The sequence below is a fragment of the Centropristis striata genome, chromosome 10 (genome assembly GCF_030273125.1).
Source record: "Centropristis striata isolate RG_2023a ecotype Rhode Island chromosome 10, C.striata_1.0, whole genome shotgun sequence".
NCBI lineage: Eukaryota > Metazoa > Chordata > Actinopteri > Perciformes > Serranidae > Centropristis > Centropristis striata.
In genome coordinates, this window is record NC_081526.1 from 9,491,412 (window position 1) to 9,518,868 (window position 27,457).

Below are 27,457 nucleotides of genomic sequence, written 5' to 3' on the forward strand. Positions count from 1 at the left end.
AGAAGAGGAAACTAATCATAACTAATCATAAAATAGATTATACAATAAAATTACAAATTATAATTTGTGATTGTTGTGGCTGCAACATTAACCAATAATGAAATCCTGTTATTGTTCTATATTGATGTCATAAAATAAGACATCTTTGTTGTCATTGTACAAGTACAATGCAATGCAATGGAAAATATAAACATAAGACTTAAAGTGACGGTATTGCAATGTATCCCTGATTAAGTAGTATAAGAGTTAGCAGTGTTGACAGTGGTTAATGTGAGTATTAATGTATTGTCAAACAGTTATATTAGACAATGATGGCAGTAAATAAAAGTATTCAAATGTATGTATTGCACATAAAGACAAATAGAGTCTGGGATAACAGAGGATAATAAGAGTGGAGCGTTAATCATTCAAAGATAATATTGTACATTCCTTAACCCTATAAAGCCTGAACCATGAAATAATTGCCAGAAAATTAAATAAAAAAAAAAAACCTGCTGACAAATAAAAATAATATATATGAATTTGCATATATATTAATTCTAATTTGTATCATATTTGATACATCGGGTCTTTTTGTGCAATTTGTTGCTCACAGTTTGTTTTTCTTGAACTGACAAAAACATATAAAACCTAATATTTTTAACCAATTAAAACTTTGACTTTCCTTTTAACATTTTCCTCAAACATACAAATTTTTTTTTTTTCATATAACACAACATCATACATCTGCTGATATGACGTTTTCACACCAAAAAAAAAATGTATTTCTTTGAATTTTTCGAGAGATATCTCAATTTTACTCTTAACATACCTAATTATGTCAGTTAAACCTTTACCTAGTTTACCTAAATGAGAAAAAGACTGTATGTTGCTTTATTTAATGCATAATGTATGAAATGCAATAAAATGACAACTGACAAATTTTCAAATAAGTTATTGTGTAACAAATATGATACATTTGGCTTTATAGGGTTAACAATATGAACCACTAACATTCACTACTTCATCCCAAGGCTTGTCCTGACACTATAAACGCTGCCTCTTTGAGGTTTAACCAAACCCAAAGCTCACCATCTCTGACCTCAAATGGCAGCTGCAGCACAGCCCCATCAAAGCGAAGTGCTTCTTGTTTGGCCCTCCCGGCTCCTGTAGTTGTGTTGGCAGCCCGTTTGTTTTGGCTGTGTCGGTTATCGGCATTTGGTGTCAGGTCGAAAACCTGCCTTAAGGTTTGTAATCTACACATCAATGTCATGTTAGCTATAACATCATACACTTTTAATATTAGTTTTGTATTTGTCGTTGTGTTTGTAGCCCAACTTGATGTATTAATTGTGCGGTCAGGAGAGTTGAAAGCGCATGACAGCACTGCGACCAACGTCCGGTTCACTGCAGCAGCTAGCTGCTAACAGATGAAGCTAACACTCCTCTAATCATAAAGGATGGGTTGGGTTGTGCAAGTCACATTTTATATTACCCGAAAAACATTTTATACGTACGAAACTACGCTAAGCTACGCGTGATCTTAAAAAATACTGAATTCATTTTACAACAAGGATGGCTAAGCTAGCTCTATAGCCATTCATAACAAGGGAGGCTAGCAGAGGCCGATTGGATGCTAACAATGCGTGTTTTCTATGAAACTACGGTGTGATTAGTACAATAAACATCACATTAACATTATGCGAGTTTGTATTTCAAACGCGTATGCAACAAGGTCCAGAGACAAGCGGCTGAAGCGGACAAGATAACCCCGTGCTAAGCTAACCGGGTGTGAATAGTTCTAGCAGCAGGGTGGGGCTCTGTTAGCTGGCTGACAATGACTGTGGTGTTTACAGAAGTTCATATATCTGAAGTATTTGTCTCCAAATGGCTAAGATGTTTCACTCACTCAGCTGCAGCGAAGACAGAAAACACCACTGGATGATCATTTTAACTGCGAGGTGAAGCTGGGAAGATAACGTTAGCTGTCTCCACTTCTGTGCAAGGTGGTACTGAAGCTGAGGTCATCATCTGTCAGGAGATACTTTTCGTTTTGTTAAGATTTTAATAACGTAAATCGTCAATAGACCATGCAAACACAAGGGGACCACTCCACCTGAAAACACCATTGATGCTTGGTGTTTGTCTCTACCTTTTGTCTGTTGTTTTGTTTGTCTGTACTGTCTAGACTATACAATATTGTCATTGGTATTCTTAATGGAAAATGAAGACGGACAAAGATATGTAGTTTGTATACATACGTTACAAAATATAAAGGGACAGACATTGCCATGCCAAATAAACACAACTCACAAACCCACAATTTTATCAAGTGTTTTGTCTGATGACTTTCTCTTCTCAGTTTATCAGCAGTTTGTTTGAAATTGCACACTGTCTTCCATATTTTTGTTATAATAATACCAATAAAAATTCTTGCTGCAACTTCAGTAGATTTCCAGAAAACTCACATAAATCACTGTGTTGTAGTTCACATTAATATCAAAACCAACATCTCTGAAACTTTAATATACATGTTCAACCGTTTCATCTTTATCAAAATATTGCTGCCTTGTGTTTTAGCAAAGTAACTCCACTCAACCACTATCCAAACTGCTAGTCTGCCAGTTGATACAAGCCACATAATATGTTTGCATTGTTTATTGTTTGTATACAGCTTTGGCATCATGTCTGACAAAAGTGAGCTGAAAGCAGAGCTTGAAAGGAAGAAGCAACGTCTGGCACAAATCAGAGAGGAAAAGAAAAGGAAGGAGGAGGAGCGAAAGAAGCAAGCGGTACGTTTACATTTCTTACTTGCTTTGAATATTCTCTGATACTGAATGCATTGATTGATATGGAGAGTAAAGTATGGTGTGGTCCGTTTTTATGTGTCTGCCAGTTCTGTACTATAATCATAAGTAGTATACTGTAAATACAGTACAGGACAAGAAATATACCTTTTTTTTTGTTTGTGCAGCTGTAAGCAGGAATAATGTTTTTGGGAGGAGGAAGCTGTATAAAACCTTTTCATCTTGCAATTTGGTTTGCAAATGACAGGAAAAATCTACACCTCCAACACAGGATCACAGACAAAGTATTTAGTGCAAAAATGGAAAAGTTGTACTTTGTTCACAGGCTTTTGATTAAGTCCAGCTTCTTTCTTTTTTTTATCAATTCATCAATTTTCTATGCATTTATAAAGTGTTTCTGACGATCAGCTCATTTTTATTTGAAACTGTAATTAATGTTTTTTTGTGTCTTATGAATAATTGATGTGTATATGAATGATACATGTTTGATGTATGTATGATATGCTGCTACTTGCCCCTGTCTCCTGCCCTATAGGAACCACAATGGAAATAAGTTGTACTTTGAAAGTTGTACTTTGTTCACAGGCATTTGATTAAGTCCAGCTTTTTTTTTAAATCAATTCATCAATTTTTTAATACATTTATAAAGTGTTTCTGATGATCAGCTCATTTTTTTTATTCGAAAAAGGCTAGTTATGTTTCATTCGCGCATTAAGTGCAAAATAGTATTAATTAGTATTTAAGTATGTGCAAAAGTCTCTCAGAACTAGAAATGACAAAACTTGCTATTGTCTGAGATAATATAAATGTAATGTATTGTGGCTTATTTAAAGATGGCATTAATTATTTTGTTTCCAGGCGGACCAATTGAAAGAAGCTGCACAACACCAGGATGACTCTGACCTGGAGAAAAAAAGACGTGAGGCGGAGGCTCTTCTACAGAGTATGGGCATAACTGGAGAAACTCCTGCTGTTGGTATGTTTCATATTATCTGTCGCTGCTTCGCTGTGATTACTGTTTTTTTCTGTAACCCTAGGAAAACAGCAACAGGTACGTTCACAGTGTTGCTGGACTTCACATTTATTTACACATTCATTTACTATTATATCTCACATACAGCCATTTTATCAGGACAGTCTATGATTCATTCAGTGTTTTGGCTCTTTGACTCAAGTTATAGGGTGTTTACATTAATCTGGGTAATGTAGGAATTGTTGCATTAATTATTCCACCATATCCCCCAAAGCCGGTCTCAGCAGCAGCATACTGAACTAAAACATACAGATATTTAATAGCCAACGCAGTCATCTGACCTCAGTACAGCTGGTCATGTGTTTGACTTATTAAAGACTACACTGAAGGCACAAAAGCTCAGAAACGAGCAAGAGGGGCTTATGGATGTGGTAACCTTTGAACAGTCATTGACTGCAATGTACGTCCAGCCAAATACTAGACCTAATTATTGTGTGTTTAGTTGTCCTATTGCTTTCTGTCTGGTGTGTATTCCAACACCCCTAGTTTATTCCTTCTTGTGAGGTTTAAACATTATTGTTTCACATTGTAACTTCAGATTCTTTTTAATACTTTATTATCATCATCTTTCAGATTACTTCAAAATAATTGCAAGTCTTTATGCTTTTTATTCAGGATAAATGAATAAATATTTATTTACTGAAATAGTCTGTTATTTTACAGAGACTATCTTTGGAGTAAATCTTAATTTTAAAAAAAGGTGATTTATTATTGTAAATTGATTTTTTTCATGTCCAAAATTTGTTCTATGGTTGATAGCCATTTTATTTTCTATCCCCAACTTTCGGAGTACATTAAATCCCTAAATACTTTGCAGTTTCAGAGGTTCTTTTAAGTCACAAATGGACGTTAGGATATTCTCAACATCTTCCCAAAGAGTTTTCTACTTGTTTCCTACATCCTCTCCAGCATCTAGTCTCCAGATTTATGATGCTGGATAACAGAGCAGCAGCAGCTAAATGTGTCACTGTGTTAATAAGCTGTTTGTCAGAAACTTTGCTCATTAAATGGCATGAAAAAACAACAACTAAATGGTTAGGTAACTAACCTAATAAGATTAATATGTTGCTGCAACTTCCCTACTTTTTCCTGTCAACATGAGTCTTACTTTAGATTTCTTAGTTTTCATATATTTCCAGTAGATTTTATTTAAAAATAACTGGGAGAACTGTGTAATGTTTATAGAATTAATCCACAGCGGGCTTGCTGGAGCATTGACACGTTGCTAACAGCAGGTGGCAGAAGAGATCCACGAGAAAATCCTCATGGCTCTCACAGAATGCAGCCAAACTAGAAACAGGAATGAAAAATCACCATAGTTGTGTTTACTTTTCATTTATTTTCATTTTATTAATTCAAACAACAAAACCAAGTCAGTGTACTGCTTCTTTGCCAGTATGTGCCGACCTTGCCACGGCTTCTGTTTGTTATGTATACAGACTGATTTGTATGTTTAACTTGCTTTGCTTCTAATGTGCAGGCTTTGCACACATAACAGCATGCTCACTTACATGAAGCCATCAGGAAATCTACATTAGGATTAATGGCATTCACCATGGATGCATTTGTACCCTGTTGTGAATATCTTAACGTCTCCACACTGTAACAGATGATTATTGTCTGTCTCCCTGTGTAGTCCCTCCTCCTGTCTCTCCAACTCCCAAATCGGCGGGCACACCGAGTGAGGCAGGGAGCCAAGACTCTGATGGAGCCGTGGGACCCAGGTACACACACACATGCACGTACACACACACTTCTCGGCAACAGTATGAGTAACAACCTTTTTCCCTGCTTCTAGTACAGTACATTACAAGTGTGGAAACAATGCCATCAACCCTATTTATGAAGAATTAATGCCCTTTTCTCCACCTAAGGCAACACGTTTAATGCATCGTGCTTTATTGAGCTTTACGTCTTCTCAAAAATGCTCTTCATGTGCTCAGTTATGCTTATGCCAGCATGAATGTGATTTCCTTGTCACAGCCTCTCAAGCCACTTAAACTGCAGATGTGTTGTGCGACAAATTAGCGCTGAAGTATTTTGAATGTAGCTGTGTTTTTCCTTTATGGGCTTTGCATGACTTTCAACTCCAGACAAAGGCTGTGCATATAATCATAGCGTGATTACACTAAGCGCGACTGAGCTAAAAAATCTTTCAGAAAGTCTCATACCATTACAGTGAATAATGACGAGTTTATGCCAACTGAGTGCATGTTTATTTAATTTGTGTGCCGTTGAATTAGGACAATCCTAAATTAACAATAAAACAGCAGGCTGCTGTGATGCCTGGGGGACTTCTTAACCCCTAATTAGAGACCTTCCCTGGGCTGAAATTCTAGCTCCCCCAGTGTCCCATCAGGCCCAGGGAGCTGTTCCCCCTACGTGTTGACTCATTTCCCTCACCAGCATGGCCATTTCCTACACACATGGAGGTCATGTTTTCTCCCTGAGGGTTCTTTCTCTCCCTCCCTCTCTGTCTGCACAACACTCAGAGCCTTTGGTGTGACACAGTTCAGGCTGTATCAGCCCTGCAGGCTGCACATTACACCCTGTGTCATTTCACTCAGAGAGGCAGTGTGTCCATGCATTTTAAGCAGATGCATTCTTCCATCTCTGAGCTTTGTGCGGGCAGATTTAAGCTTTAAAAAACACCAAAAAAGATCCAGTTGTAAGAGTGTTTTGATGACATGTAAATTTAACTGATTTGGAGCCAATCAGCATGTTGTGTGCCATGATGCTAACTTTATTTCCTCTCCTCATTTGTGCTCGCTTGTCTTTCTCACTAATGCTGCCTTGTTGCTGTGACACTAACCAGGACTCTGCACTGGGACTCTGACCCGTCCACTCTTCAACTTCACTCTGATTCTGAGCTGGGGTACTGGACACTCTCTTCTCTCCTTTCCTGGTCATTTTCCCTTCTCTCAATCTATGGCATGATTACTTTGTCTTCCAGAGTCATTAATCGGTTAAAAAGTTGATTCACACTGATTGTTACACTAATCTTAAGCCATCCCATGAAACACTCATTTACATACTGACTTTGATTCGACTTGGAAGCAGGTGACAATTGTTACAGAATCACATGAAAACAGTGATAGCAGATTTTTTTTCTTGTTATAATCATTGTTGTTTTGTGGTGATATTGAGCTGTGCAAAGTTTGAGTTGTTCTGTGCTTTTAGGCGTGGAACTCCAAAACTGGGAATGGCCAAAGTCACACAGGTGGACTTCCCTCCACGTGAGACTGTGTCCTACACAAAAGAGACCCAGACACCTGTCATGACTCAGCAAAAAGAAGGTGATTCTCCCATATATTACATAGGTTAAAGGGATAATTTCTATGCCATCATGTATGCTCTCTTTAGAGCCACCAAACTCCATTTACAAAACACCAATTTTACCTTGCAATTGCAGGAAGTTGCTGGTCTGCCTCTGCCTCGAACAGTTGGTGTGATTGCCTTATTGTGTGACTTTGGTGTTTTTAAAGGTTGATTTGGATTCACCAAAGTCACATAATGTACATGAACCCAATGGATTAAATCTGTGGATGCATAAAAAATGTGGTGGTCCTTTTAAAATGTTTAGCTTCTTTGCTAACAACACTTTTGTTTTCCTGCAAGAATGACGCGCCAGGTGTGGAGAATTACTCCTAACCGGAGTGTTGTGAGCTGTGTGAGTGCACAAGTGGGTACCGGAAGTGAACAACAAGTGGAAGAGATTTGATTTTGAGATGAAAGTAAAGGGAAAATGAGGCCCAGGAAACATAAGAAGTCAAAGGAGAGATTAAATTCAGACAAGCCCTGATCCTCTGAACCTCACAACCAACTCCACTGCGGTATAATTAATGAGCAGGATGAGAAAGCCAGTGACAGGAAGGAGAAATGCGATTGAGGGGGAAGATATCAATCGCTGCATTCGACTGCTGCTTACCGCCTCTGAAGCATGTCGATATGTATGTAATTGCTGCACTGAAGCTTTCATGCGGTTGTCCAGAGAGAATATCTGAGCTACTACTGACACCACATGTTGAACACATGTTCCATAAAATATGCAATACTGGGTGTGCTGCTTGTTCTTGGTTGATTTATGTAATGACAGATGGCGAATAATTCGCTCCACTGAAATCCTGATTAGCTTTTTTTTTATTTTGTTTGTTCTTTTTTTATTAGAACGATCCTTCAAAACGTCCGACTGCAGCTCTTCGAATGAACCTGTCTTTTTAGCTGTTTGCTCAATTTATTTGCATCAGCTAACACATCTTTTTAAGCATCCTTGAAAGCCTGGTTAGGATTTTAAACAGCGTTTAGATTGTTGGTTGTTGTCCCATCAGGTGATGTGCAGTAAATCCTGAGGTGGCATGCAGCACGAGCAAGACGAAATTGTTTGATTTTGTGGAAAACTATGAGCAGAACTAGTGAAGGATGAAGAGCATCCCTCTGTACCTCATCGCTCTTTCCTCTGGACTCTACTGGGCATTGTAAAACTGTGTTAAACAACGATGGTTTCTGCCAGCTGTTCAACACGAGGCCCCCTTCCCCTCTCTGCCACTATGTAATCATTTCATCAACTCCCTCGCTTCCCTGTCTTCTCCCTTCACCGAACAGGCACATAACAAAACACACTCAGTGACATTGTGCATTTTCACACCATCACTTCTGGCACTCGATGAGATGGCATCCCCTTCCCAGCTTGCTCCCCTCGGCGCATTTTTGATGTGTGGGGTGGCGTCAGGCCTGTTCTCTGATTGAGCGATTTATCATGTTGTCAAAAGGAGGCAACGGCGCAGCACTCTCAAGGTCAGCAGGCGGTGGCATTAGAGGGAGCGGCTGCCGTGCCCCGGCTGCTGCAAACCGAGGGTTCCCACAGTGTGTGCAAGACATCTCAGAGAAAGGAGTGAAAGATTTTAACATCACCTGGCCTATTGACCCAAAGAAAACCCCTGAACAGTCAAGGAGAACTCATCATCGGGTTACACGACTTGTTTGGTACTAATGTGGGCAGCATTATGTCTTGATTCTGGATGGGCCCTGAAATGTCCTCTCAGACGTCTGTCACAGCACACGTTTTTACATAAAATCATCTTTACTTGCTACATTTGTGACCACGGGACGGTATAGATGCCTTTTTATTACCTCCACCAAGGAAGTCGTGTCTGGCTGTTTGTTTGTCTGTTTGTCAGCAGGATTATGGAAAAACTACTGGCCCAATTTTCATGAAATTTAGTAGAAGGGTGAAGCATGGGTCAAGGAAGAACCCATTACATTTTGTTGTTGATGCGAATCACAGGGCAGATACACCAATTATTTTTCACTTTCGTTAACATTGCACGATCGGGTATTTGTGCCAACTGTTGTACGGACTAAATTCATGCGAGTGGCTTACTTGAGACGTTTGCGAAAATGTTGCCACACGTTTTATGGCTCACCTGAGCCGCTTCCTTTACTCTTCGCTGTCAGACAAATACCTGAAACAGCCAACGTTATTAAAACGCTATGAGCGAGAAATCCAAATTACGACTTAAAGTTCATGAACACACACAAAGATGCAAGAACGACTTCCCAATTTCCCAGGAAATGCGACCATCCGAGGAGCAAATAAATGCACTATTGGCCTAAGCAGAGGTCTGTGCTCGCCATTCTAGTTTTAGACTTGAATAAAGCAGTAGCAGTTAGTTTGAGAAGTAACTGTTAAGGAAGTTATTTTGTATGCAAAAATGGCAGAAAATGCGGTTTCAGCCTCTCAAATATTGTGTTTTCCTGTTTTTTTAAATCATATTACACTGAATATCTTTGGGTTTTACACTGAGGAAACAAGACATTATTATTAACTTATTAACTTTGGACTTTCAGACTCTGAGATTTTATACAATTTATATGATGAATCGCGGAAATACTCATCAGATTAACCGATAATAACAATAATACTTAGTTGCAGCTCTAGATTTGAATCAGTCTGTTCCATCTGTACTTAGTTTTTCAGGAAATTAGTTGATTTAAGCCATCAGATTGGTGATTTTCTGTGCCGTGGCTGCTGCAGTATTCCCAGACTGCACTAGTAGGTAATATCCAGCATCAGTATGCACTCCTCAACAAGAGACTGTAATTATGGAGTAAGATATTGTTGGAGGTTGGGGGGTGGGGATGGTGTGTGTGTGGAGTGGTTGGTCTGGTGCAGCGTTTAAAAAGGCTTGTCAGGAATATGAGTATGTAGAGCAGTTTAGTAAATCTAATATTTAATTGAATGCGATTGTTTTAATCACTCTGAATTCAGAGGCAGGTCAAAACTTTTTATCACAAAAGCCCTTAATGGCCTTCTTGTTTGAAGTGGCACTTGTAATTGTGGTCAGCTTTTATGCACTTGATGATTAGTACTGTTAAATATCTATTGTGTCTCTCTGTCATACAGTCGCTAATCATTTTGAATGAGAAATTTGGAATATCTTCCTTTTTTCCCCCCTGCGTACGGTTTGAGATTTCGCACCTTTACAACCTGTTTGTTGTTCTCGATCTCATTTAACAATATTATGAATTTGTCTGGTATGTGTGACAGACATTCTTCTGCAGGAGAAGAGTGCTGGTTTTGGATTTCTGCTTACTGTCGGCCTGTTCGTGATCTTTAGACCTCGGTGTCAGTGGAGACATGTGTAACCATGTTGAAGAAAACAATAGAAGCCTGTTTCACAGATGACTAAGTCTTGAAGAGTGTTATCAGATGGTCAGAAGTCTGACTGCTGATGTCTTTGTTTTTATTTAGCTTGCAGCCATTTTAACAGGTTCCATACAAAATCTTGAAATGCTTAATTTAACTGTAATGTCTTCAAGGTTTAGAATATGCTTGAATTTGAATATCCTCCTCGGCAAATGCTTGGTTTTGCTGTGTTTCTTCGACACAATCTCTCACGAAAACAAAAAAATCATCATCAAATAATTTACAATTATTTGTCTCCTGGCGTCTCATACTGGACGACAAGATTGACTGACATGGGCGCTGAAATGACAAGGGGAGTTTTTTTGTCCGTTTTTTTTATTTATTTATTTTTTAAAGAATTTTTTGCACTTATACTAATGTTTTAGATGTGACAATAAAGGCGTAGGGACTTGGTTTAGATACCTTGAAAGTGTTTGAAAAGTGCTTGAATTGTACTGAAAATCCTGCTTTAAATTTCCTACAATACTGCACATACCTGCTAATGTTGATGGATTGTTATGTGAAAAATGGTTGATCAGTTTGTGAAGTGCATTTTGTAGACTAGGGCCTAGAGAATCTCTATTTTAGGAAACAAGAAATTATTGTGCACATATTTGTGTGTATCAGTAGTTTTGTGTTCTCTGGTTATTGGCCTTTCTACATGCAGACAGAGAAAAAACAACCCAGTTGCACGCACTGAAGTCAGACCTTTATTGTGCAGGGAACTATAGAAAGTGGAAGACACCTGCAGCGTGGAGCATAGGTCATTTAGTTTTAGACTTTGTACATCACTGGCTGCATATCGTGTTTGCATTAATATATTGTCCATTGACTAAGACCTGTGATTACCCCCCCTTTCTGTCCAGCTCCCCCCCAAAAAGCTTTTATTTCTTAAGTGGTACAAAAGCCATAATTGAGCCTGCTTTGAGAGGAGGTGTCAGTGTATGGGACATCGGTGATCCGGGTGAATTCTGTTAAATGCAACCCCCCCTCTCCACCCCTTCCTCCACCACCCACCATCGCTAGGCGCAGCTACCCCCCTACACATCCCCAGCGGGGTCACCAGGATCACTAGCTTTTCTCCAAATGGCCATTTTGGCTGGCAGGTGCATTATACCCTTTATTTTCAGATTGTCTATCCGCTCCTAATGCCTGGCAGGTTGATTGCTCTGGCTGCCTCACCAGGGAAAGGGCTGACGAGCACGGCCGGGACTAGCTGAAAGACAGTGATTACTGTTTTCCTTTAAGCCTGATTGAGGCCCTTGAAAGGAAAGATTTTAACCTTCTCCTGTTGGTTGCAGAGTATGGCCGTACATTGAAATGGCTTGTGTCATCAACCCAGTTCTGTAAACTCATCAGTGTACCCAATAACCTTTTTCCCCAAACCTCCATCTGAGAAAGGGGATAAATCACTTTATGGACAAAGTGACAGATGACATTATCATTTAGATTATCTCGGTAGGAAGGAAATTCTGGCGTGCGGTGCTGTCATCTTAGATTAACAATAAGGCTTGTACCAAGATAAACGCCTGTAGGAACCAGGCGAGTATTTCCCCTCTCCTCATGAATCTGTTTTGTGCTGCTTTTGCTATTATTTTTTTTACATTGAAAGCATAGGCTATATACCGTCTCAAAGAGATGTGTTTTGAAAAAGCGTGTTCATCTTCTTTGAGGTAGAACCGGTGTGCAGTTTGCCAGCTGGTCTGGCCTGTATTTTGTTGTACATTCTCTGAGGTTGAATAGGAGTTGCAGGACCTCCTGCTAGGATGGTAATTGCACAGGCTTGCTGTTCAGGGAGAAGCTTGTCTTGGGGCAGCCAGGCGGAAAACCTCTGTGCCATCCCCATGCCACCTCTGAAGAGCACAAGACAATCCCAGCATCACCATCTGCTTTTGCACCATGCCGTCATCTGGCCAGACCAATGGGACGGACCCGGGCAGCTGCTCCACACCCTCTGCCCCGCTGCCCTGTGGCCTAGAAGGGGGCAACCTGCAACAGGCACACAGAGGAAACGGCTACACTGACAGCTAGACTTTCTATTGAATGGCTAGAGTCTCATTAACAGTTCGGAAAGACAGGGGTCCCTATGACAACAAGGCACCCGCTGTGCTGTGTCCCTTTTAACACAAATGACAAACTTCCCCGCTATAGAAGAGCAGGTTCCTTTTTGAAAGGCGACATTGTGCTGACAAACCAAACAAATGCAAGGCAGAGATACAAAATCAGTCTTTTGCTGTGGCCATAATCACTGTGTGGAGAAAAAAAGAAAATAAAATAATGGAGGTGAAAGACGTAGTGACCAAAAGGTATGAAACGTCTGTATGGAGGCATGATCGCTCGTTATGTGAGTTTGTTACTTTGAGCTTAGTTTTACTGCCTGGTTATAATTGAAGTTTTGACAAAATTGATTTGATTGGATTTGCAATTTTATGGCTCGATCTGAATATTCAACTTTTGTTTGTTGGGAATTTCAGGATAGGGCAGGGCTTTGCACACACTTGGTGCAGAGCAGAGAGACAGCTGTAGATACGACTTGTCTTTTCCACTACAATGTGTCCCCAATATAAATTTAACCTTGGTGTCCTGTTTGGATTAAGCTTTGAGAAGAGGAAAAAACATCAGCTATCTGCTTGGCTAATTTACAGTGTAGTTGCTAAGGGTGAGCTTAAACACAGCTATCTCTATCTGTTTAAACAGCTATTTGATATGTATCGCTATCTGTACTGTGAATGGGTGGGGTGTAAACCATAAGTGAGTGGGATTGAAGCCAGATATGGATCTTTTATGTCTAAAATTGGTGAACAGTCTCAGAATTCAACTTGAGAGCAATGTGTTTAATCACAACATTATAAAGAACTGTTTACCGAACACGGTCACACGGTGAAAATTTTATTTTTCACAAGACCAGATAATGACATATTCCTGGTATGCTCGGATGGACAGCTCTAATAATTTCTTTCGTCGGAGGAATATGTCTATTCAGAGACATGGTATATACATATCTATATAACTCAGTCTATTCACCAATGTCTAACAAAGTTCCTTTTCTGTTTAGCAGAGGAAGAAGAAGAGGAAGAAATTGCTCCACCTCAACCAGTCGTGGAGACTCAGACTGAGAAACCAGACCAGAAAGAGGAGGAAGAAGGTACCTTGTAAAGATGATTATGCATACCTGCAATACAAATTGCGCCACTTCGGGGATTATTGTTACATTTGTTGTGGCGTACAAAAAGGTTTCTATTCCTGTAAAGCAGCACATCACATGCTAGATTATAATGGCAACGAGCAGCAGGGATCCCCACTACATTTCACTGTGTTTCTTTGTATAGCACCCCCCCACGAGCTAACAGAGGAGGAAAAACTCCAGATCCTGCACTCCGAAGAGTTTGTGAATTTCTTCGACCACAGCACTCGCATTATTGAGCGCGCTCTATCAGAGCATGTGGACCTCTTCTTTGACTACAGCGGTCGTGACCTGGAGGAGAAGGAGGGGTAATAATTGGAGTGTTTTACACAAAAAAAAATACACATGATAATTGTTTTTTGAACAAGTGTTTTTATTGATTTGTGGTGCTTTGTTTTCCTCAGTGAAATCCAGGCCGGAGCAAAGCTTTTCCTCAACAGGCAGTTCATGGATGAGCGCTGGTCCAAGCATCGTGTTGTCACCTGTCTGGACTGGTCCCTCCAGGTCTTCTTTTTTATTTTTTATAATCAACACATTTCTCTTACCAGCATTAGGAAGTTGTTTGCAGTTCTCAAAATGTCAATCCTTAAAATGAAATCATTGGGTTAAAATAGAAGTAATATGTGCGTAAGTGTTGCTAATTGGCTGTTTAAACAGCTTAGCTTCGCACAGGCATAATGCTTTATGATTACATAGCTTGAGTTTGACAGCATTTACTTTCCGCCACAAGTCCCTCAGGAAAAGTAAGTTATGTCCCACATATTGTCACTCAGTCGGGGGCTGTAATGATTTGTTTCCTCTGGTGTCTAAGGTCATTTAATGCATGATTCTGCAACGACTTCTGACAGTGATTGAACACCAAAGCTTTGTTCATAGTATTTAGCAGCTCAGAGCGATATCCGCACCCTTGCAATTTGAAATTCTCAATTCAAAAACTGTAAATCTCAGATTAAGTATTAGAAGCAGCAGGAGAGGTTAATGGTTTGTTTACATCTGGGTAGTGTTTCTGTTTTTAATGTGCGCTTCAGTGGGTTTCTCAATGAGCTCTGTTTTAGTTCCACTGAGGGCTCTCAGAAACGTAGCTTTGGGTTAAAAATATGAAAGGAAATAAAAGCGTAATTTACCAAAGTTCTTAAGGGGGGAAGGGCTAATTAAACGAGCCGTAAATCTTGAGGAAAGGTTACTCATTCTTTAAGGCATTCAGAAGCACCACAGAGGGCAGGCGAGGCTTTTCCACATGGAGCAAAGCCTGGGGGGCATGTCTGCCTCCCCCCCGACATTCATTTGGCCTGACTTTTTTTCTTTCTGTCACCAGTATCCTGAACTCCTGGTTGCCTCATACAACAACAACGAGGACGCTCCACACGAGCCAGACGGCGTGGCTTTAGTGTGGAACATGAAGTACAAGAAGGCCACACCGGAGTACGTCTTCCACTGTCAGGTACCCGAAGCCTCTCTGCTTCCTGCTCCCACCCCCTCCCCACATCCTCACGGGTGGCTTCTTCCATGACAAGCGTGGAACACTGCCGCCAACCAAGCCCTGTTTGCTCCCCCGCCCCTCTCTCCTCCTCCCACTACCCCTCACCCCTCCCGCCTTCATCAACATTGTGAGTTCACCGTACTGGCATCCATCTCCACCACATCTATTCACAAACACATGTTCGTGAGGCGCCGGAGAAGACCTGTGGTGCAGGAGTTGGATGGAATCCGAGCGCTGCAGCAGGATTAAGTGTGTAGGGCAGGGCTGGTTATCATGTGCATCCAAACAAGGGCCCTGTGTTTCAGACGAGCGAGCAGGGAGAGCAGCACAGCTCCGCCGCTCTGCCCAGCCTTATTATAATGCCTGCCCCGAGGCGGCTTCACCAAGACAAGTTGAGTAGAACCACATGTTGTTGTCGGCAGAGCGGATGTAGATGCAGGCGTATTGCTCAGATGAATAAAACTGAACAGAAGTGTCAACGCAGCTTTTTTTCCCTGCACCACAGTGTTTGTCAAGAAAAGTCTTTTCTAGAAAATGTTGAGGTTAGATGAAGATTGTGGCTTGATAAGTGTGTATGCCACCTAAAAAAACAAGAAAAAAAATCATGAATTAGGTCAACATCCCAAAATTAATAATAATTCTGTTGACCAGCCTCAAGGTTTTATTTGCACTGTAAGAACTGAGGCACAAGTGGTGAAAGATGTGTTTTAGGAGAGCCAGAACACGCACAGACGCACAGAACACTTGTTTAACTTTGAGATGAAGCAGGAAACCATCAGGTTCAAGTTGTCCTGATTATTGCCAACTTTGAATTTTTGTTGCTGATATGAAACTCAGCAGTGTTCTGCAGCCATCAAGTCAGATCCTGATTTTATAAGAGTTGCCTTGTGGTCAGTTACCTCAGTGGAAAATTGACCTGAGCTGTGTTGACTTTTGTTTCCATTTTTGGCCATCAAAAAGATGAAGTAAAACGCTTCTGTTGTTCAGCTTTTGTACAGGTTTGTGCAGTTCTGCACAAAATGCCGCCATTTTATTAGGTACACCTTGCTAAAACTAACTGAAAGTCCTGCATGAAGGTTATAATGTTCAGTTGTACTTTAAAAGAGGTGAGCCTATCCTTGCTTTAATATAAATTAGGTGGAGATAATAATGAAAACATGTGTCACTAAAACACACGAAATTTCAACAGCATCACAACCTACATGCTCCAAAATGATCATGAAGTAGAACCAGAACCTCTCTCTGGTCTGCTTTCTCTCTTGCTTTTTTGATTGGACACGATGGTATTTCTACAGACCTGTCGCCAAGCTGTCTCACTATAAACACATACTCTTTCATCACTAGAACAACTAAACATTGCCTATCCCTTTCTCCATTTTTTCCCCCCTGACAGTCTGCTGTTATGTCAGCTGCGTTTGCCAAGTTCCACCCCAACGTTGTGGTGGGGGGCACATACTCAGGGCAGATTGTTCTGTGGGACAACAGGAGCAACAAGAGGACCCCGGTGCAGAGGACTCCTCTGTCAGCAGCAGCACACACGGTAACCCAGAGGTGGAGGAAGTAGTCAGATCCTTCACTTTAAAAGTACTTATACCACACTGAAAAAAAAGTCCTGCAAGGGAAATGTTACTTAAGTTCAAATGTATAAGTATAATCAGGAAAATATATTTAAAGTATTGAAGGTAAAAGTACTCAATGTAGAAAAATTCACCCTGTGACTGTTTTAGTCTTTAAAAGCTGTACGAACCCTGAAAATGCATAAAAAGGAAAATATGTATGTTTTGAGAAATGAAAAATGACATATGATTATCAAAAAAAAAAAAAAAAAAAAAATATATATATATATATATATATATATATATATATATATATATATACACACACACACACACAGTCATGGGAAAAAATATTAGACCACCCTTGTTTTCTTTAATTTTTTGTTCATTTTAATGCCTGGTACAACTTAAGGTACATTTGTTTGGACAAATATAATGAAAACAACTAAATTAGCTGATAAGAGTTTCATTTAAGAGCTGATATCTAGACATATCCCATGGTTTTCTTGATAATGATTTTGGTTATTATCAAGGAAACCATCCAAAATGGCTAGGTATCAGCTCTTAAATTCAACTCTAACAAGAAATTGAAGAAAAATGTTCGTCTTTTTTTTTTTTCTGTGACTATATATATCCCTCAGAAATGTAGTGAGGTATGACCAGAATAGTTGTGATTATACTTAAGTGCAGTACTTGAGTAAATGTTCTTTGTTCGCAGTAGGCTCAAACTTTATTCTAATATAGCACAAGAGTAAAAAAAAAAATTCCTTCATTCTCTTTGCAGCACCCAGTTTACTGTGTGAATGTGGTCGGCACCCAGAACGCCCACAACCTGATCAGCATCTCTACTGACGGCAAGATCTGCTCCTGGAGTCTGGACATGCTCTCTCAGCCACAGGTAACATATATATATCTTTATTTATTTATTTATCCTTTATTGTTCCAGAAATATTACCATTCAGCTCCTGGTCAAGACAGCAGTACAAAAAGTTTGTCATCAAAGAGCAAGCAACAGACTTAACACAACACAGGAAATGGTTAAAACGAACTATATAAAAAATTGCATGGGAAAAATAACAAATAACAGATCACATCAAATGTAAATTAGCAGTATAAAGTAACAGGACATGTGCATTCAGTGGTCAAATAGTCCTTAATCCTGTTTTTAAAATGTGCCATACATACATAGTTTAAGTTGACTCTCTGGGTTCACACATGGAAAACCTGGGAAATGAAATTTTATAATATATTTTACAGGCCTGGAAAAGTCATGGAACTAGAATAATCCTTAAAGGTCTTGGAAAAGTCATGGAATCTTAAAAGAATAACCTTCCAAGTCATGTAACATAATGTAGAATTTATTTTCTGTAGCTATTGACATAATGTATCGCTAATATAGTGTCAGCATGTGTTTACTGTCACTCACATTTCTTAATTTCCTCCCTGTGTACTACCTGAAAATGAAAGATAATGTTTGACTGTGCCTGTAGTTGACCCTTTTTTTTTTGGTAAATTGGACATTTTGAAGTAAAATATACAGTTCTGTTTGTGTACGGCCATTGATATTTTATTATGAGTTCTAAAACATTGTCAGTGAAAATGAATGGGAATGCTGGACTTCTCTCCTCTGGGTGGTCAGAGGAATATTTCTGAATGACATAAACAACTCAGGGTCAACGATTTAGCCATAAAATTAAGTTACTATGTTAATAATACATCTCATTTTAAAGCCTTGAGCTTAACTTTTATATTTTATGTACTTTCTGTCTCTTCACACTCGCATTCCACACGCTTCCTGTCCCTCCCTTTCACTCTAAATGTCAAACATTTTGGCCGGACTCTTTCGCTTTAACATTCCAGTTTGGTATTTCCCCCTGACTTTTTCTCTACAACTCATTTTTCACTTTCAAGGAAATTAACTCTGCTAGCTGTGTCATTTCATCTGCGCTGCCAAGACCTCAATGTCAAGCTTCCATTTTTTATAAAGTGCTAGTTGAATTTAGATTACGCATTAATAAACTGTCAAGTGATTTTTATAGGTTGTGCTTGGCAGCGCGTGTGTTAACATAAAGCCTGAGCGGGGAGCTTGTTAAAGATGTTGTTCCATGTCGCCTCCCCTCCGCAGGACAGCATGGAGCTGGTGTTCAAGCAGTCCAAAGCCGTAGCTGTCACCTCCATGTCTTTCCCTCTCGGAGATGTCAACAATTTCGTGGTGGGCAGCGAGGACGGCTCCGTCTACATGTCGTGTCGTCATGGAAGGTGTGTTCATAAGCAAACCGCGGTCCCCTCCCGAAACACCGCCAGGAAACTGAGGCGGCTTGTCGGGCCCACCTCGGCCCGAGTGTCAAATAAATATAGCCCACTCACTTCCCAGTGCAACTCAAATCCAACACTTGATCTCCTGCTGTTTGAGGTTTCACTCCTGCCCAGTCATCCTGTTTTTCTTTTCCGCTTGTCAGTTGTGTTTGCAAAGGTCGCTCAACATAAACAGGGCACACATGCAGAGGAAACAAATCATTTTTTCCCCTGTCCTTTTTTTTTTTTTCTTCTTCTTCTCCTTCTTAGTACGTTTCTCTGGGTGAGAGAGTTTGTTTACAGTCTTCCCGGGGAGAATTAAAACTGCAGTTCATCCCACAATGTTCTCATTTAAGGCACCGGGGCTCCTCGTGGTGGTTGGTCGTCGGATAAAGAAGCAAAGAAAATGTGTCTAAAATCAGAGCTGCCACTGAGGAGCGTGTTAGCGCCACGATAAATGTCCTGCAGTATGCCCAGAGACCGCACAGAGGGGATAGCTGCTGGGTTTTGCACAGCAGAATCACCTCTGTAATTGGGGGAATAATTTTCCACCTCATTTACAATGGTATGATACTCTGATCGCAGTTAATAATGCATAAGCATCACTCATGCTGAGTATTTACCTCTCTACGTTAATTATCAGAGCCTCAGTTGGGTAACAGCTCTGCAACATGTGGTTGAGGGGTTGCAGACACTTTTGCCACCCCGCTGGTAATCACATGATATAAGTAAATGATTAATGTGAATACGTCCAGCAGAGGTCTATAAATGATTTAGGCACAGCAGTGTTAACTGCTTTCTTTCTTTGTTCTCTTCATGCACGTACAGAAATGTTTTTCAAACATCACAACTGAAGATCATTACTCAGCATCTGCTGCTTTTGGAAAGTAAAAGGCTAGTTCATATTCTTTTTTGAAGTGTGGCTGTATGAGTTACTATAGTAACTGTATTACCTACAGGTGATGGCGGTGGGCACGCCCCCAGTTTGGAGAAACCAACATCAGGAATCTAAGCAGTGTACTGCTGTGGACATGGGCAGCAGCAACACATTAAAACCACCTACTAAAATTTCGGTTTAAGTGTACGCTATATTTAGAATGTTCTCACAGCTTTAAATTGCCGTCAAACCGCCCTGTTTACGGTTACGCAGGGGGAAATGAAGCCATGATATCCACGCTTATTTAAAGCTACCAGACTCCTTTGACAAAAACAGTAATTTTACCTCGCAAAAGCAGGAGTTGCTGGTTCACTGCTGCCTCGATCTGTGACTTTGATGTGTTAAAGGGCTAGTTCGGATTCATGGAAGCCACACAACGACACAAACAAACTAACAGATGGAGGCAGCAGAAGACCAACAACTACCGTGTTCCTCTAGATGAAATTACAGTTTTTTTGTTGTCAGTGCAGTCTGGTGGTTTTGAGGATAGCGTAGATTGATAGAATGGCTTCAGTTCCCACCAATAAAACTAAACAGGACCCAAGAAAAAGCAGTGCAATAATAATAAGTAATTTAAACACATTTTGCTGCCACCATCCACAGCACTGGTACTTCTTCCTTGTTTGTTTTTTTCAAACTGGACCGCCATCTACTGTAGGTAATACACTGACTATTGATAAGTTCCTCATACAACCCAATTTCAATAAATCAGAACTGTCCCTTTAAATTCCTCACGCTTGATTTAATCCGTCACTGACCCTTCCTTCATCTCCTGTGTGCTCCACAGCAAAGCAGGCATCAGTGAGATGTTCGAGGGCCACCACGGGCCCATCACAGGGATCCACTGCCACACAGCTGCGGGGCCTCTGGACTTCTCTCACCTGTTTGTTACCTCTTCTTTCGACTGGACTGTCAAACTGTGGAGCACCAAGGTTAGACAAGATCTAGAAAACTCATTTGATTTGGCAGAAAAAGGCCCATCTGTGTGTCGGAAAATAAGAGAACAGTGTGTGTTTTGTGTCTTGACAAGCTTCTCTATAGTCCAGCTTTTGTTCATTTCCAGCTACAGTGTAGTTCAGTTATAGTTTTTTTCTTTTTGACACTTTTTTGCCCAAAAAATCCCAATTTGTTCCCTCTAATTTAACAAAAATTATAGTCTTACAGCTACTATAAGCTCGAATAGCATCCATCACAAACTACAGCTAATTAGTTTTGCAGGTATGTGATCATAAGCAAAATAAATTTAACTAATTTTGTTCTGATGGTGGCAGATTATGAAAAGTTCACAATTCATCCAGTGTGGAACATGAAAGCCAACTTTTGTGCAAATCCATCAACATATTTTAACTCTGGACCAAAGTCTAAAAAAATTGGACATCTAAAAAAAAAAATTGGTTTGGTTTACGAATGCTATAATCACCAAATTGTGCATTTATCAGATATGTTTGATCATAGCTATCAATCAAATGGTGATGTCTTTGTATAAACAGATGTTTTTTTCTTTCCCCTCCAAATACATGTGCAGAACAACAAGCCGCTCTACTCTTTTGAAGATAACTCTGATTATGTGTATGACGTCATGTGGTCTCCCACTCACCCCGCTCTGTTTGCTTGTGTGGACGGAGTCGGTCATCTCGACCTGTGGAACCTGAACAACGACACGGAGGTATTACACTCGTACTAAGAGCACACACACACATTTCACCTTCACATCTTAACCCATTAACAGAATGGGAAAGAAAAGCACAACATTGTTCCAAAAACTGCACGGAACGTTTCCTAAATCATTTATTTTTCAGCCTCTGTAACAGATGGAGACATTAAATAATAACCATTTAAAAGCCTTTACCCTAAAGCACATTAACATGTTTTAAATCACAATAATCAACAACAACAAAATAATGACAAATGTATTACACTGTGTCAAGTCAAGTCAAATTTATTTATATAGCACATTTCATACGGCGGACGTAAACTCAATGTGCTTAAAGTAAAAATCATACATGACAGAAATATAAAATATACATACACTAAACATTGCATTAACATTATATATAAAACGGATTAAAAAAACATAAAATAATGTGACATACATAAAATCCTATAAGACAGCATAAAAAATGAGGGTAGAGTAGGGTAAGAGGTAGTGGTATTATCATTGTTAAAATAAACAACAATAGTACTGCTTTTAAAAGAGCCTCTTACCCTTTACCTAACTAAAAGCTTGAGAGAAAAAAGATGTGTTTTTAGTCTGCCTTTAAAGGAAGACACTGTTGTAACAGACCTGAGTTCATGTGGTAAAGAATTCCAGACAGTAGGACCATAATGGCTGAAGGCACCATGAGCTGCTTTAGTTTTTATTCTGGGTGAGGAGACCTTTATTTGATGATCTCAAGGATCTGTCTGGCGTGTATTCAGAGAGCATGTCAACAACATAAGAGGCAGCTAGGCCATTCATAGCTTTAAAAACAAGAAGTATTTTAAAATGGATTCTTTGCTTTACTGGTAGCCAGTGAAGAGAGATTAAAACAGCAGTGATATGTTCACACCTTCTGGTTTTGCTTAAAACTCTGGCAGCAGCATTCTGAATAAGATGAAGATTTGTTTTGTTTGATTTGTCAGTCCAGCGAAGAGTCCATTGCAATAGACTAGTTGACTAGAAACAAATGCATGAACCAACTTCTCAGAGTCAGACTGTGACAGGAACGATCTAATATTAGATACTGCAGATATTTCTCACATGATAAAAAGCTATTTTAGAGACTTTTTTGATGTTTTATTAAAAAAAAATTCAGAGCAGTGAAGCTTAAAGTTGAGGAAAGTTTGATAAAATGCTGCAGTTGTTGTCATCCATACATGTTTGATATCAGTTCAGTTCAGTTTGGCTGAATACTTTGTGAGATGAATAGACTGAGAATTTTCTCTGATTTGACAAAACAATTCCTGATTGAATCTAATTTTGTGGACACAAAATCTGGTTAAACTGTTAAATCGCAATGTATTGTATCGCAATACTCACCATATCGCAAAATGCTTAAAATCGCAATTATATCGTATTGTGACTCAAGTATCAGGATAAAATCTTATCCTGGGGACTCTGGTGGTTCACACCTCTAGTAACAACAGATGTTGTTATTCCCCTTTCACCTTCCACAAGTGTATTACAGGGAATCCTGTTGCATTTGATTGGTTATGTGTCTAAAAAAATCTACAAGATCATCCAAAACATGCAGACGGATGCAAATGTTGCATTCGGTCTAAAGTGTTAAAGTGGGGATAGGTAGTTTACTAGAAAAGCTTTCAGAAAGCTAGAAAATAAAATAAAAAATACTGCCTACTTCAGCTTTAAAAGGAGACAAATCTTCTTTTGTAGCAGAGCCACACTCAAAAATGAATCTACCTTTCTTCACTACATAAAATTCCACAAATGGAAGCAGTATAGAGGTTAAAGAGCATGTTTCCACTCTTCTAATTGGTATTTTATGGTGTTTCTGTTGTAGGTTCCTACCGCCAGCGTCACAGTGGACGGTAACCCGGCTCTCAACAGGGTCAGATGGGCTCATTCTGGCAGAGAAATCGCTGTGGGAGACTCTGATGGACGGGTGCTTGTTTATGATGTTGGCGAGGTGAGCTAATCACTAAATACATGTCGTTTCAGACTTTAACTTGCTTTAATTTGTCCTGTTGTTAGTGATTTATTGCACAGCATCTCATGGATTTCACTCAAATGATTTTTTATAGTTTGACTTTGTGATTGAGACCATAAATAAGCACACACAGCTGCATCTCAATGAATTAGATATTATTATAGAAAAGTTTATTTATGTAATTCAATTCAAAAAGTGGAAATAATACATTCTTTAGATCAATTACACTCAGAATGAAACATTTCATGTCTTCATTTATTTAATTTCTTCTAATTATAATGATTATGGCTTACATTTAATGAAGACCTAAAAATCAGTGTCTTAAAAAAAATGTGAATATTACAAAAGACCGATTTTGAAAAGTATGTTTAATATGGAAATGTTGGCCTCTGAAAAATATAGCTATATGCACTAAATACTTGATTGGGGCTATTTGACTTGAACTACTGGAAACTGACTTTTCCATCATATTCTCATGTATTGAGATGCACCTGTTTATTATCACCTGTGATCTTGTGCAGCCACAGAAGCTTGTATTTGAGGTTTTAGTTATGCTTCTGCCGTGCCTCTCCCCCCACAGCAAACTTCCGTTCCACGGAACGACGAGTGGACCCGCTTCGTTCGCACGCTGGCAGAGATCAACGAGAACAGAGATGATGCGGAGGAGCTGGCGGCTCAGCGCCTGGCTGCCTGATCGACTCGCCTTCAGGGAAGCGATGTTTAAGGGACCAGTGGTGCGTTTGTTTATATCAGCCCCGTTTTTTTTGACGGAGGGAAAAGATGTGATGACAACATGACCAGAGGGAGAAGATGATCAGAAAGAAATACGGGCATCTTTTGATTTCTTACACCTGCTTATTTTGGACAACTCAGTTAGCTGGACCGTCACCAGTCTTCCTCGGATTAACACAAGGGACAGGGCTTTCGACCTCAGACACTAACATGAAGCCATATTCACAAAACACAAGCCAGTCTTCCTTTCTCCAACCAGATGCCTTAAACTTTAAGTTCACTCTTTGATTGTAAACCCTGTCTTCATTTAGGGCATGCTAACATAAGCCTTAATTCTTTTTTTTAATCCCAATAGGTAAAACACTCATAGTTGAGCTCCATCTCCACCAAAGCTGTAGTAAAACAATCACATCTATAAACACCCAGGAATGTAAACTTATAACTGTAGAACCATGTTGTCATCTCTGTTCCTTTTAGACTTGATAACCGAAATATTCTCTTGTTTGTAAAATACTGAAATCCAGATGTCTTTCTACTTTCTATATTGTTCTATTCTGCACCGGTTTTCACTTAATCAGTGCGGCTGGTTAGACTGGAGATAGTGGGATATCCTCAATGCCTAAGAAGATGATCATGTATGCTGTAGCTGCTCAGTGACGTACACTGACGGGATCTGAACAGAGATCGTTTGTTTCCTGAAGAATCTCAAATCTGAGAATGTACTTTTCACACTAGAGACGAAACAGTTTGAATGATTTATTTCAATAAAATACAATAAATACATTTAAATTATTTCCCGAGTCCCTGGTCATGATTTCAAAATAAACACTTTTGAAAACATCTGTACATCCTCGTGTCTCTGTAGTTTAACTGACACATGCACACCAAAGCTATTGCACACCAGAAAAGCGCAGATACAATCCTTCGTCATGCCATAATGTCCCTCTGTGGAGAAGTACAATATGTACAATAAAGTTGTGCAAGCTATGCAAAAGAAAAAACACAGTAAAGCCATTCTCATGCAGCATTCAAAGTAAGACAATCGCTCAAAAGTATTGAGTTGAAACGTGGCTCGATAAACATGATGACCGGAGGAGCATGCAGCCCTCGCAGCCACGATGAGTGACGCTTTATGAAGCCTGTGGCTCCGATTGGGGCACCGCTGGTTTGATTGTCGCCTCTCCTGAAGGCTTGAATTTGGGCAGGTGCAGACCAAACTTTCTCTCCACGCCTGCAAAGGTCGCAGCAGCCAGATGGTAGCCGCCTACGTGGTCTGCAGTCACAGAGGGAAGGTCCGCCTTCAAGGGTTTGGGAGTTGGTTCGGAGCCGGCAGGACGACTGAGGAGAGAATTAGAGTTAGTGTAAGACCATTTGTAGGAGCAATTTCATTATATTATTATTGTTTATTTTTCTATTCAAATGGAGGCAATGATCTGCAAACTCTTTCCCTTGTAAATGCATTTACTAGACAAGCGAGAGAGTGAATAGCCAATTATAACTAAGCACAATCTATTAATAACTAACATAATAAATATATGGAGCAGCTCTGGGAAAATGATTAAGGAATCTCACTTTATAATATGCATCAGTAGATGGCGTGTTTGTGATAGCAACTTTGAAATGTTTGAATCTTTAAGCGCTTAGTTCAATACACCTACCAAGTATTTTTTTGTTTTACAAATATTTAAAATAAATACCAACAATTTCTACTTTGCACCAAGAAACATGGGAGGAATTCTGCTATTGCCTTGCAGAATATCAACATCCAAACAATAAAGGAGGTTATTATATTAAGCATAATGTTTGCATATGTAAGTATTTATATTGTTTACTTAAGTAAAAGTACTAATCTATTAATACTACATTGTCCAGGGAAGGTCAGCGATCAAAGATTTGGGAGTTGGCTCGGAGCCGGCAGGACAACTGAGGAGAGAATTAGAGTTAGGGTAAGACCATTTGTAGGAGCAATTTAATTCATTTTAATATTATATTATTATTGTTTATTTTGTATCTATTTTTGTGTACACTGGGGGTGCTAAGCACCAGACAGGTATTGATAAAGGTAGCAAGTGAGGCAGCATGGAATGTTTGTTTGCTTTGAGCTGGATATCAAATGAACCAAAATGTGGATTTTAAAGATGAAAGAACTTCTTACAAATAGCCACTACACAAAGTAAAAAAACTGTGTCCCTTCTGGTGTATTACCTGTTATTGCCACTTGCTACCTTTATCAATACCTGTCAGGTGCTTAGTGCCCCTAGTGTACAATAATAGTATAAAAATCAAATTAATGAAATTGCTCATACACACCATTAGACTGTAGAAAAGAAGTGGACGTAACCATGGAGATGTCACTAATCAGTTTATGGTAAACCATTTTGAAGCCGCAAGTTGGCATTTTGGTGTCGTCTTGTTTTTTAAGAGCCAGAAGTATTATAGTACCATATTTGGATGAAAGTGTGGATCTGACTGAGAACCTTAGAACATTATGCACATGTTCTGTAACCCAAACTCAGAACGCACAGGCTATTGGTCTGTAAAAGATTTAGCTTCTGATAGGAGCCAGCAGATATCCGTGATAACAGCTATTCAGTCCAAAACTGTGTTTGTCATTGTTTACAGAGTGATGAGCAACTGAGACACGAGAATGGAGTTAAGAGAATTTAAAGAGAATTAAGAGAATTTAAAAAAGCCAAATAGTCATCCTGAGATTACACTATGGCCAATGTGCTCTGTCGCTTTTGTTCTCCACAAGGAGATTTACCTGCACGCAACCAAAGCCCTCTTAAATGTCATTGGTCGATAACATTCAGATTACAGCTGGAAACCACCAATTTAGCAACACCAAAGTCTTGTCTTGTTTCCAACAGATTCTGCATTCATGTGCAGATAGCTTCCAAAAAACAAATTCCTATTCTGTCCTGAATGACAGGTCGCTGTGGCAGCGATTTGTCAACCATTGGGTAGCCATGCCGTACAGCACACCCTGATTTATCTATTTTATTCTGAATGAATGAATGATCATCATGCTTTATTGAAGAAGACTCTGCGCTAGTGATTAAGACCATAAACTCTTTAGCAACATGTTTATTAATGAATCAAGTGAGAAGTAGGGTCATTTT

The 27,457-nt window shown here is 39.5% G+C and overlaps 2 protein-coding genes across 11 annotated transcripts in view; one reads left to right on the forward strand and one right to left on the reverse strand.

The window, feature by feature from the left end:
- Nucleotides 1–1,087: 1,087 nt before the first annotated feature.
- On the forward strand, nucleotides 1,088–25,127 carry dync1i2a (dynein, cytoplasmic 1, intermediate chain 2a). 6 transcript variants are annotated; one of them, XM_059342427.1, is made up of 17 exons: nucleotides 1,088–1,226; nucleotides 2,654–2,771; nucleotides 3,645–3,762; nucleotides 5,456–5,543; nucleotides 6,635–6,724; nucleotides 7,000–7,115; nucleotides 13,560–13,649; nucleotides 13,834–13,996; nucleotides 14,093–14,192; nucleotides 15,004–15,129; nucleotides 16,562–16,708; nucleotides 17,509–17,622; nucleotides 18,850–18,983; nucleotides 20,744–20,888; nucleotides 21,482–21,622; nucleotides 23,457–23,582; nucleotides 24,184–25,127. In XM_059342427.1, exons 2-17 carry the CDS (start codon nucleotides 2,664–2,666, stop codon nucleotides 24,295–24,297), a joined length of 1,920 nt encoding a protein of 639 aa, XP_059198410.1. In that variant the 5' UTR covers nucleotides 1,088–1,226; nucleotides 2,654–2,663; the 3' UTR covers nucleotides 24,298–25,127. The 6 variants fall into 6 exon arrangements, with proteins under 6 accessions (XP_059198410.1, XP_059198411.1, XP_059198412.1 ...); XM_059342428.1 differs by having other exon boundaries at nucleotides 13,563–13,649; XM_059342429.1 differs by having other exon boundaries at nucleotides 1,089–1,226; nucleotides 6,635–6,694.
- LOC131978709 (electrogenic aspartate/glutamate antiporter SLC25A12, mitochondrial-like) overlaps nucleotides 24,923–27,457 on the reverse strand; it is a 29,376-nt gene continuing 26,841 nt past the window's right edge. For 4 of the 5 annotated variants that reach the window (XM_059342421.1, XM_059342424.1, XM_059342426.1 and 1 more), the window contains exons 18-19: nucleotides 25,624–25,673; nucleotides 24,923–25,555 (exon numbers count right to left, since the gene is read on the reverse strand). In XM_059342421.1, coding sequence (XP_059198404.1) covers nucleotides 25,353–25,555; nucleotides 25,624–25,673 — 253 coding nt within the window. In that variant the 3' untranslated portion in view covers nucleotides 24,923–25,352. Of the gene's footprint in view, nucleotides 25,674–27,457 lie in introns of all 5 variants that reach the window. The other variant, XM_059342423.1, reaches the window with a different exon arrangement.